Raw genomic sequence first — 12,951 nt, 5'->3', positions numbered from 1 at the left:
GAGGAGAATATAGGTAGGAAAGTCTGAGATGTTTCATGCAGCAACATTTTTGCTGAAATGTCCCCTAGAGCAGAGGACATAAAGGAAAGAATAAACAAATGGGATCTCATCAAAATAAAAAAGCTTCTGCACGGCTAAGGAAAACAGTACTGAAATAAAAAGAGAGCCAACTGTATGGTAATACATATTTGCCAATGATACTCAGGCAAGGGTTTAATCTCTAAAATATATAAAGAACTTACATGACTCCACTCTAAGAAGACAAGCAACCCAATTAAAATATGGGCAAAGGTCTTGAACAGACACTTCTCTAAGGAGGACATAAAGAGGATCCAGAGACACATGAAAAGGTGCTCAGCATCACTAGCCAACAGAGAAATGCAAATTAAAACCATAATGAGATACCACTTCACACCAGTCAGAATGGCTATCATAAACAAAGAAACAAACACAAGTATTGGAAAGGTTGTGGAGAAAATGCGACCCTAGTTCAATGTTGGTGGGATTGCAGACTGGTACAACCACTATGGAAAACATAGTGGTATGGAATTTTCTAAGAAAACTAAAAATGAATCTCCCCTTTGACCCAGCAATTCCATTGCTAGGATTAGATCCTAAGAACCCTGAAACACCAATACAAAAGAACCCATGCACATCAATGTTCACAGCAGCACAATTTATAATAGCCAAGTGCTGGAAGCAACCTAGGTGCCCATCAGTAAATGAATGGATCAAAAAACTATGATACATTTCCACAATGGAATTTTATGCAGCACAAAGAAATAAGGAGCTCCCACCCTTTGCAACAGCATGGGTGGAACTTGAAAGCATTATGCTGAATGAAATAAGCCAGGCAGTAAAAGACAAATACCATGAGATCTCACCTTTAACAGGAACCTAAATAACAAAACAAACAAGAAGCAAAACATAACCAAAGACACTGAAATAGATAATAGGCTGACAGTGAACAGAGGGAAGAGGAGAGGGAATTTCAAGGGAAAAGGGGAAGGGTTTACAGGAAGAAGTATAAAGGACATATAGACAAAAACTAAGAGGGGTGGTGGAAATGGGAGGGAGGTGGGGAGCACAGGGGGGGGTGAGCTGGGATGGGAGTAAAAGACAGAAAACTGTACTTGAACAACAATTAAAATAAATAAATTAATTAATTTTTAAAAAGTTAACTCTAAGCCTTTTACAAGCATATCCAGTAAATGTAAATGTCTGTGGACCACTTATGCAGAAGAAACTCATAGGTTGGCCAAAACCCATGAGTTTAGTCTGTTTACTTCTTTTTAGTGAAAGAAACTAGATCTTTAACTAAAACATATTATCTTTAATAATATGAGAAAATAAATATTTAAGTATAGAAAATGACAGGTATAGGCACTAAGTCTCCTGGGAGTTCAGAGAAAACTAAGTGTAAAAAGTTCCAGTTGTGTGAGAAAATGCTGGGTCACAGCACAGCCACTGGGAAGGAGCATTTTCCTGGAACAAACAAAACCAGAATGTGGTGCTGGAGAATGGGGAGGACTTAGAACAAGAATTATAAACTGGTATTTGGTTTGGCAGAAATATCATCCAAATTAGTTTTCTTAATGAACCCCAGAAGGGGCAGGACCTCTCAGACTTTCAAAAGGAACATATTAGCCCTGGCTGGCGTAGCTCAGTGGATTGAGCGCGGGCCTGCGAACCAGACGATCGCGGTTCGATTCCCAGTCAGAGCACATGGTTGGGTTGCAGGCCGGTTCCTTGCAGGCTAACTACCAGCAGGGGACGCATAAAGGCAACCATACATTGATGTCTCTCTCCCTCTCTCCTTCCCCTCTAAAGATAAATAAATAAAATCTTAAAAAAAAAAAAACAAACAAAAGGAACATATTGCCCCCGATGCTGAACACTAAAATCTGATGCTGAAAAATGAAGGATACTGCCCAATAAACAAATAGTATGGGCACAGACATGGAGCGCAAGCTGAAAAACATGCATCAGCAAGCACATTGGCAAAGCTAGGAGGGTCATTTGAAAGAGCAATTTGGAATGAGACTGCAAAAGTTACAGCTGATTTGTAGAGGTATTCCAAGGTCAGACCAAGCACAAGTGTTTTCATCTTAGACACCAAAACCAGTTGAAGTAGGTACGTTGAGAAATAACATGACAAAATGATACTCTAAAACTGGTCTCTCCAAAGGTGTACAAAACAGATCATTATCATGCAGAAAAGGAAACAGAACTAGTAAGATCTCAAAATATTGATGCTCAGATCTTTTCTCCAAGAGACACTTAGAATGCAGTTCAACAATACAGAGAAAAGGAAATAGAAGGCCAAACAAGGAAAGAAATAAAGAGAACACCTAAGAAAATTGTCAAGGAGATTTAGAGAAGAAAGTCAAGCAGGAACCCAAAACAGAGACTTGACAGCTATCTGCATGAGGATACCATAGTATCAGTTTTTTTATCTGGACAGAACGGCCAGGTGAGCTTAATTCCAATTCTTCTTTTTGGGAATTTGACCCACCTACCAGCCCTATGATAGCCCTGGTACTTGGAAGCTCTCTCCTGTCCATGTTCAGTCCCCATCAGCTGAGAGTGTTATTTTATCCCACAAGAGAACGGTGCTGTGACCTGCTCCCAACAGACAGGGGTAGGGCACTGGGAACTGAAAAGTAGAAGTAAACACCCTGTGTTTATACCCTGTGATGATATTTCTCCCAGGTATCAGTTGCTGGTCTACTTTACACCATTTCTGGATAGCTCTGCTTCCCAGAATTAATGATGGACCTTGAAAATATAATGTAACTCCTTGGAACAGGTTCTGGAAATTTCTCAGAAAAGCTGAAGCCAGTTTCCATTCAGCAGAGAATCTACTGGGATCCATCACCTAACAGTGAAAACACTACCACATGATTACACAGTTGTGTCTATGATTACTGCTTTCCAAAACAAACCTACAGAATTTAGGGTACATATAAAAACAATGAAACAGAAAAGAGTAAGGGAATAAGTAACATAAATTTCAGGATAATGAGTAACTTATGGCAGGGGAGGTTCTAAAATATTAACAGTATTCTATATCATAATTGGTTACTAAGCAAAAACATCTTTTGTTATTATTACTCTATAAAATTTACAAATTTTAAAAGAGGTGTAATTGAGCCCTGGCTGGCGTAGTTCAGTGGATTGAGCGCAGGCCTGCGAACCAGACAATCGCGGTTCGATTCCCAGTCAGGGCACATGCCTGGGTTGCAAACCGGTTCCTTGCAGGCCAACTACCAGCAGGGGATGCACAAAAGGCAACCATACAGTGATGTTTCTCTCCCCCTCTCCCTCCCCTCTATAAATAAATAAATAAATAAATAAGATCTTTAAAAATAAAAATTAAAAATAAATAAATAAAAGAGGTGTAATTGATACATAACATTATATTAGTTTCAGGTGTACTGCATACTGGTTTGATATTTGTATATAACAAAATGATCATCAGTCAGTCAACTTAGTACCTGACACCATATAATTACCAAATGTTTTCTTCTTGTGATGATAACTTTTAAGATCTATTCTCTTAGCAGCTTTCAACTATGCAATGCAGTATTATTAACTACAGTCACAATGCTATACATCACCTCCCTATAACTTATTTATAGCTAGAAATGCGTACCTTTGCACTCCTTTACCCATTTCACCCACCCCCTCTCGCAGCCTGTGGCTACCACCAATCTGTTTTCTCTGTATCTATCACATTTTTTATAGATTAGACATATAAATAATATTATCAGTATTTGTCTTTCTGTCCTTGACTTATTTCACTTAGCATAATGAATTCAAGGCTGATCCGTGTTGTCTCAAATGGCATGATATCCTTTTTCTTCCTACCTGAGTAATATTACACTGTGTATATATGAGACATAACTTTAGCCCTTCACCCACCAGTACACACTTACAATGTTTCCATGTCTTGGCTATAGTAACTAATGCTGAAATATACATGGGAGTGCATATATCCTCTTTTTTCCAAGTATACTTTATTGATTATGTTATTACAGTTGTCCCATTTTCTTTCTTTCTTTTTTTAATATCTTTATCTTTAGAGGGGAAGGGAAAGAGAGAGGAAGAGAAACATCAATGTGTGGTTGCTTCTTGTGCATCCCCTGCTGGGAACTGGCCCCTGCCAGGAAGTGGCCTGCAACCCAGGAATGTGCCGACTGGGAATGGAACCGTGATCATCTGGTTCGCAGGCCCGCGCTCAATCCACTGAGCTACACCAGCCAGGTACAGTTGTCCCATTTTCTTCTGCCCTTTATCTACCTCTGCCCTGCACCCTGTTCCCACCAGGATTCCACCACTCCTTAGTTCATGTCCATGGCTCATACATGATAGTCTTTTCCCTTCACCATTTCCTATACTACTTGTAACCTCCCCGTCTATTTTCACCCACAAATTATACTTCTTATTCCCTGTACCTTTTCTTCCACTCTCCCACCAACCCCTCCATGCTGATAACCCTTCATGTGCTCTCCAGTTCTGTGATTCTGTTCCTGTTCTAGTTGTTTGCTTAGTTTATTTATTTAGGTTCAGTTGTTGATAGTTGTTTTTGTTGTCATTTTACTGTTCATAGCTTTGATCTTCTTCTTTTTCTTAGGTAAGTCTCTTTAACATTTCATAAAATAAGGGCTTGGTGACAATGAACTCCTTTAACTTGACCTTCTCTGGGAAGCACTTTACCTGCCCTTTTCTTCTGAATGATAGGGTTACTGGATAGAGTATTCTTGGATGTAGTAATTTGAATACTTCAAATACTATCAAGTACTGAATGATAGCTTCACTGGATAGAGTAATCCTGGATGTAGTAATCTTGGATGCCTTTCATGACTTCAAATACTTCTTGCCAGCCCCTTCTTGTCTGTAAAGGCTTCTTTTGATAAATCAGCTGATAGTCTTATGGGAACTCTTTTCTGGTAAGCGTCTCCTCTTCTCTTGCTGCTTTGAAGATCCTCTCCTTATCTTTCATCTTGGGTACTGTAATTATGATGTGCCTGGGATGTGTGCTTCCTTGGGTCCAACTTTTTGGGGACAGTCTGAGCTTCCTGCACTCTCTAGAAGTCTATTTCCTTTGCCAGATTAGGGAAGTTCTTCATTATTTTTTCAAATTAAGTTTTCAATTTCTTGCTCTTCCTATTCCCCTTTGGCACCCCTAGAATTCCAATGTTGAAACATTTAAAGTTGCCCCGGAGGTTCCTGTGTCTCATCTCATTTCTTTGAATTCTTGTTTCTTCATTCTTTTCTGTTTGAATGTTTACTTTTTTCTTCCGCTCCAAACTGCTGACTAGAGTCCCAGTTACCTTCCTGTCACTGTTGGTTCCCTATACATTTTCATTTATTTCACTTTTCATAGCCTTCATATTTCACTCTATATTGCGACAATACTCAACCATTTCTGTGAGCACCCTGATTACCAGTATTTTGAACTCTGCATCTGATAGGTTGGCTTTCTCTTCAGTGCTTAGTCACTTTTGGAGTTTTGATCTGTGCTTCCATTTGGGCCACATTTCTTGTATTTACACACCTGTTATGTACCAAAGGGCAGAGCCTTAGGTATTTGCCAGGGCTGCACTGTGGCACTGTATGTGGGGGAGGAGTCAGAGAGGGAACAGTGTCTCTTACTTGGCTCTGGCCAGCTTTCAGTCACTTCCACCACTACCCACAAGTAAACTGGGCCCTTCTGGTGCTGATTCCTGGGTGGATAGGTTTGTGTATGTTCTAGGACTCTGTGGGTCTCTCCAACAACTCACCTATGAGGCTGGGAGTTTTTCCCACCGCTGCAAGGCCCAGAGGTTTTTACGGCCAGATGTTTTGAAGCTTTATTTCCCCACGCTAGAACCCTGGGTTGCACGATCTGTCTCATTCCCCAGCTGTTCCTCCTGGCTTATCCGCATGCAAGTGTGGGACTGCCAGCCACTGCCTCACCTGCCCAGTCTTCCAGCAGCCACCGTGCCACACATCCTCTCCCAGAGTATAGTATTTTGGATATCAGCACCCTGGCTGCCCATCTCCATCCCTCCTACCAGTCTGGATGAATGTTTCTTCTTCAACTCCTTGGTTGTCAGATTTCTATACAGTTCAACTTTCTGGCAGTTTAGCTTGTTTTCTGTTTTTAAATTTGTTGTTGTCCTTCTTTTGGTTGTGTTAGGAGGCAAAATGTATCTACCTATGCCTCCTCTTGGCCAGCAGTCTAATTATCTCTCTTTTTGAAATGCAAGCTCCATGATAGGCTACATCTTTATGTCAGCAGTCTTTGGCACATATTTTAAAATATTTTTTACTTCCGCCAAGATGGAGGCATAGGTGGAAACACTATGCCTTCTCCCACAACCAAGTTTGGATACAACAAAAGTTTTGGAGAACTAAGACACACCCAGAGACCAGAAAACCGAATTATACGGAAGTCCGACAGCTACGAACCGTTCAATGGGGACGGTAAGAGAGGCAGAGCCAGCAGCGGAGCAGGGTCAGGAAGGACAGACCTAGGAGCGCAGGCAGCCCGGACCTAGTCGGAGAGCGGGGCAGACTGACCAAGGTCGCACATTCGCGCACAGTGAGACAGACCACGCAGGCCCCAGGGGGCGAACCCAGTGGTGGAGGGCTGACAGCAGTGGCACACTCGAGTGCAGTGGAGCGGGGCGAGTGGCCCTGGTGATGGTGGTGGCTGTGGTGCTGGTGGGGGTCGCGGAGGCGGGCGCCAGAGGGAAGCCATTGTCCCTCTTTGACACCTCCCCCACATACAGCATCACAACCCAGCAACTGAGTTGCCCTGCTTGGGTGAAGACCTAGGGCTCCGATCCTGCTATGTAACAGGCACGAACAGCCCAAAGGATGGCTCAAGAAGAACTCAAAGTCCCAGAGCCAATAAGTCTAAGCGACCAACACATTGCCAGGCTCTCAGAAGCCCAATTTAAAACACTATTTATCAGGATGCTCACAGAATTGGTAGAGTACAGTCACAAATTGGAGGAACATATGAAGGCTAAACTAATTGAAATGAAGGGAGATGTCCAGGAAACCAATAGTGATGGAAAGGAAACTGGGACTCAAATCAATGGAATGGACCAGAAGGAAGAACGAAACATCCAACCAGAAAGGAATGAAGAAATGAGAATTCAAAAAAATGAGGAGAGGCTTAGGAACCTCCAGGACATCTTTAAACGTTCCAACATCCGGATTATAGGGGTACCAGAAGGGGGAAAGAAACAGCCACGAGTGGAAAACTTATTTGAACAAATAATAAAGGAGAACTTCCCCAGTCTGGCAAAGGAAATAGACTTCCAGGAAATCCAGGAAGCTCAGAGAGTCCCAAAGAAGTTGGACCCAAGAAGGAACACACCAAGGCACATCATAATTACATTAGCCAAGACTAAAATGAAGGAGAGAATCCTAGAAGCAGCAAGGGATAAGGGGACAGTCACCTACAAAGGAGTACCCATCAGACTGTCAGCGGATTTCTCAAAAGAGACCTTACAGGCAAGAAGGGGCTGGAAAGAAGTATTCCAAGTCATGAAATCCAAAGACCTACAGCCAAGATTGCTTTATCCAGCAAAACTTTCATTTAGAATGGAAGGACAGATAAAGTGCTTCTCAGATAAGGTCAAGTTCAAGGAGTTCATCATCACCAAGCCCTTATTATATGAAATGCTAAAGGGACTTATATAAGAAAGAGATGATGAAAAATATCAACAGTGAAAGGACAGCAAACACACAGTTATTAACAACCACACCTAAAACAAAAGCAAACCAAGAGGACAGCTAGATCAGGAGTGGAACCATAGAAATGAAGAACACATGGAGGGTTAGAAACAGGGGGGTGGGAGGAGGAGAAGGGGGGAGAAGGCACAGAAAATAGCATAGATGGTAGGTAGAAAATAGATAGGGGGAGGGCGAGAATAGCGGAGGAAATATAGAATCTAAAGAAGTTGAGACACATGGTTATAAACTAAGGGGGGAGAAGGGTGGGGAAGGGAGTGTGCGGGTGGAGGGGAATGAAGGGGGGAATAGAACAACTGTAATGGTATAATCAATAAACTATATTTAAAAAAACAAACAAAAAATAAAATAAAATAAAATAAAATATTTTTATTAAATTTATTTTAGTAACAGTGGTTAATACCATTGTTGCTTCAGATCTTATATTTGGGTCATTGATCCATTTTGAGTTAATTTTTATGTACAGTGTCAACATGCAATTTTCATTCTTTTTCATGTGGCTTTCCAATTTTCCCAGCACCATTTGTTGAATAGGTTTTCTTTTCCCCACCATATATTTTTGTCTTCTTTGTTGAAAAGTAGTTACCCATATACATGTGTTTATTTCTGGGCTCTTAACTTTGTCCTATAGGTCTATGTTCCTGGTTTCCCACCAAAACCATGCTGTTTTGCTTTACAGTCTAGTGCTCAATTCATTGAGGTACACCAGTCAGGGCTGTACTGTTTTGATTACTATAGCTTTGTAGTATAATTTTAAGTCAGGGAGTATGATATATCCAGCTTTGTTCTTTTTTTTCAGGATTGCTTTGGCTATTTGGGATCTTTGGTTGTTCCATACAAATTTGATGCTTCTTTTTGTACTATATCCTTGGAAAATGCCATTTGGATTTTGATGGGGATTGTACTGAATCAGTATATTGCTTTGGGTAATATGGTCACTTTAACTAGGTTAATTCTTCATTCCATGAACATGGATATCTTTCCATTTCTTTGTGTCTTCCTCAATTTTTTCAGCAATGTCTCATAGTTTTCAGTGTATAGGTCCTTCATATTCTTTGCTAAATCATCCTAGGTATTTCATTCGTTTTGTTGCAATTGCAAATGGAATTTTTTTTCTGAAATTTCATTGTTGGTATACAGGAACACAACAGATTTTTGTACATTGGTTTTGTATCCCTCAAATTGACTACATTAATTTACTGTTTGTTATATTTTTTTGTGGCCTTGGAACCTTCTTTATAAAGAATTGTGTCATCTACAAAAATAACAATTTCACTGCATTCCTTTTTTGGATGCTTTTTATTTGTTTCTGTTGCCTGATTGCTCTGGATAGGACTTGTAGTACTATGTTCAGTAACAGTGGTGAGAGTGGTTATCCTCGTCTGTTCCAAATCTTAGAGGAAAAGCTTTCAGGTTTTTTGCCACTGAGTATGTTATTAGCTGAGGCTTTGTCATATATGGCACATAATATTTTTAGTAAGTTAAAATATAAATAAGTTAATAAGCTATTTGAATGAATAAATAATCAAATACAACTATCCCTTTAGGTCAAGGACTAATTATCTTTTCTTATTGTCTTTTACAGCAGCACCTTGATTGGCTCTCAGTCTTGTCCCACTCAGATTCACAATCCATATAGTTATCAGCAGGTGGATTTAGTAGGAAATCTAACCATGCCACTCACTCCCTGTTCCCATACTCTAAGGACTTGTCATCACTAAAGGTAACCTGTGTTTCTTAACTCAACAGACAAAGGCTCCTGGTTGGCCTCACTATGTCCCCTTCCAAACTCCAAACTCCACAGTCTATACAAATATAAAATGTTTTTATCTTCTTATGTATTATCCTACTTCATATCTGAAATGCTCTAGCTGATTTTCATTTTTCCTTTAGTCTCATCTCAAGTACAGATGCCACAGGAAGCCTTCCCTAACTTACTCATACCGTGTTAGATACTTGATTCTTGTGCTCCAAAACCATACTCATACTGTAGGGTGTCTTTTGTTGTATTTAAAAGACTGCTGTGGTATTATGTTTGTATGCATTTCTCAGCAGTTTGAGCTTCATGACTACAAATTGCATTTTATTATTGTTTTAATCCCCAGAAAACAGTATTGCATCCAGCATGCACATACTAAATACTTGATATATGAATACATGAACACATAAACACCAAGTAACTTCCAAATCAATACGGATAATTTGACAAACTTGTTTTACACTCTCTACTCTCATGTGGCTTACTCACCTGAATTCCTTATAGATATTATTAAAAGCAAGTGATGCTCCTAGCCTCTTGAAAGCATTGGGGTGAAGTGCAAAGCTGTATAGTCGCTTGAAAAGTGATTTGGTGTTTACTGAACTTTTCTCCTGCTGTTGTGGTGTTGTCTGCTTAATGGACCATTTAAGGAATTCTTGAATACACCGACCACAAAAATCTCTCAAAGTACTGTCAATGGGGTCCACAATTCCATCCTAAAACAAAGCATAAAATAACAAGTGAATACTCTGGTGAGTCTCTGAGCATAGCCAGAATATGTTATAAAAATCTATAGCACTATTCAACAAAAAATAAACTCTAATAATATCAATACATCTAGAATCTAAATTCTAATAATTTCCTTTTGCAATAACAACACTTTCTTTTTAAAAATCCAGAAACTGAAAAATCCATTAAAAAGGGGAATACTTTAATAAGTAACAACAATAACAACAAAGCAGTGTTTTCTTTCCCTGAAGCAACCCAGTGACTGCATCCTAGAAATTTTTGTTGATTCGACCTTATAACAGTATCTGAGATGCTTTATGCATTGAAGTTAAAGAGAATAGACCCTTGCCAGTTCCAAAGAAATTGTACTGCTACATAAAGAAAAATCACATGGAGATGTGGTTTTGAAAATATAACTTTCCATAAGGGCAGTCTCCATAAAGGCACAATCTCTAAATACCTGAAAAAACACCTAAGGAAATTTGAATGCTTTTTATTTCCCATAGGTATTATTTCCTCTCAGATTTATAGAGAAAAAGTTTAACTTGAAAAAGTACACTGAATACTGAAATCAGGGAGTACTTTCTGCCTAACACCCCCATGATATTTGCTACATGCAAATCTTTGCTACAGTGTTGATTAGAATTCAAGAAGGTAGTCATCTATGGACATGTGAACAGGTGTTATTTACTGCTTCTCAGAGTAGAAGTATATAATGTATGTGTTCACATTAGGGCAGAAACAGTTCTTAATAGAAGACATGCTCTTTCACTGGAGTGCTATATTGCCAACTTTACATTTCTTCCTTTATCTTTTCTTTCCTCAAGTGTCTCATTATTCGTTATCATTATTTTACCTGGTTTCTTTCTGAAGCCCTTACTTAAACTAATTTCAAAGTTCAAAAGAGGAAAAAATAGCTAAAATTGAAACTTCAGAATAGAAACATTAGAATAAATCAATCTGAATGCAAATTAGTCAGAAATTAAATTAAATTTAATATGCTTACATGGACTTCAATATACACAAAGCTAATCTATGGTAATAAAAGTCAGAGTGCCTTTACCTAATTTCTAGGTAAAAGGCAGAGTGCCTTTACCTAATTTCTAGATAAAAGGCAGTCTATACTGAACATATATAAATGGGGTCATTCTGTACCTACTCTTTTGTGTCTGGCTTCTTTTATTCAACTTAATGTTTTTGAACTCATCTAGATATTACATACGTCACTGGTTCATTTTTAATATTGCAGTGTAGTATGCATTTAACAGTTTATGCATTCATTATTCTGTTATTTTCAGTACTGGGTTTATTATAAAGTTGTTTTAAACTTCAAAAAATAATTCAATGTGTTTATTATACGCAGGATTCACTGGTAGGCAGCCCAGAGAAATAAACCATAGATATAATTATGTCACCACCCAAATAAAACTGTTCAGTAACTCCCCACAACATGGCATCTATCCAATAAGGGTCACCCCAAGAGTGAAAGGAGTACTATCAATAATTACATACACAACAGGCATAATTAGGACTATTCTGGACAAACTGGAATGTATGTTCACCCTACCTACAATGTTCTGCTATTTTACCTGAACACACCTTCCCAGCCCCACCTTGCACAATGTTCCAATACAAGCAAAACTCAAAACACCTAATTCCTCACAAACTCACCAACCACCTAATGCCTTTATTTTCTCTGCCTAGATGCCCTTGTTAAATTCCTTATTTCCTCTGGCTTATCTCAAACTTAACAGAAAGTAACACACAGATTCAAATTGGAATCAATTTGCAAAAACATGCAATTGAAGGACTTTGTTTGAACAAATTTACTGTATGTTTAACTGGCTTCTGATTCCAAGTCAATATATGGCAAAATAAAAATTACAGGTTAAGATGATGGGGGGAAATCAAGTAAGATGACATTTAGTGGGTCAAATTTAAAGTTATTTGTATGAGTTCAGAAATTATAATAAAATAAGTGTCCAAAGATACTAAGACCATAGCTGACCTCATTTTTTCTACCTTTAATGCATCTGTGACCAAATCTTAATATTCTACCTCTAAGGTCTCAAGATAGTTTTAAGTAAATGGTGAGCTGCTGTTTCTATGGTCCTTTAGTTGTTGAATATGAATGCACAAGAAAACTAGATAAGCTTGAAAAATCCTTTTACTCTAAAGTGAATTATTGTACTACAGGTATCTTTTGAAAGAAGGGTACTACAATTCTGATGAGAGAACATTTTTACTCCTCCCACCCTCAACCCCCAAACATAGCCTTAATATAAATGAAGTTTGTCAAATTTATAACCATTTTCCCCCAAATCAGAAAACAAATAAAATATGAATATTTGCTTGCAGATGTTTAAAAGCATCACTTAAGCAAATAAATATGATATCTTGATTATTAAAATGCCATTTCACCAATTCTCTAAAACAAAAGAAAGAAGATAATATGATCCAGCTAAATGCTGTTATTTTGGTAAAGAACTAAATATACATTAAAATATAACTAGTCAATGGGAATAGCAGGAAAGGAATCAGCCATTACTCACCAATATTGCTTCTAGTAAGGCGACTGTATCCTGACTTTCAAATTTCTTATTGTTAGTGAACCAGTGAATCAGTTGCATAACTAGTGGCTCATATAGTTGTCTTGTCACCTGAAGAAAAACATACTAAGAGTTTATTTTCTTCATGTTAAAGTAATTTCA

At 38.6% G+C, this 12,951-nt stretch overlaps 1 protein-coding gene across 1 annotated transcript in view; it reads right to left on the bottom strand.

The window, feature by feature from the left end:
* PRKDC (protein kinase, DNA-activated, catalytic subunit) overlaps positions 1 to 12,951 on the bottom strand; it is a 224,993-nt gene that overhangs the window by 147,104 nt on the left and 64,938 nt on the right. The window contains exons 26-27 of the mRNA XM_037035382.1: positions 12,793 to 12,900; positions 10,001 to 10,227 (exon numbers count right to left, since the gene is read on the bottom strand). Coding sequence (XP_036891277.1) covers positions 10,001 to 10,227; positions 12,793 to 12,900 — 335 coding nt within the window. The remainder of the gene's footprint in view (positions 1 to 10,000; positions 10,228 to 12,792; positions 12,901 to 12,951) is intronic.

The sequence above is a fragment of the Sturnira hondurensis genome, unplaced genomic scaffold (genome assembly GCF_014824575.4).
Source record: "Sturnira hondurensis isolate 20B ecotype Veracruz unplaced genomic scaffold, ASM1482457v3 Scaffold0022258, whole genome shotgun sequence".
NCBI lineage: Eukaryota > Metazoa > Chordata > Mammalia > Chiroptera > Phyllostomidae > Sturnira > Sturnira hondurensis.
The sequence above is the reverse complement of the archived record's forward strand: the minus strand, read 5'-3'. Positions and strand labels throughout refer to the sequence as shown.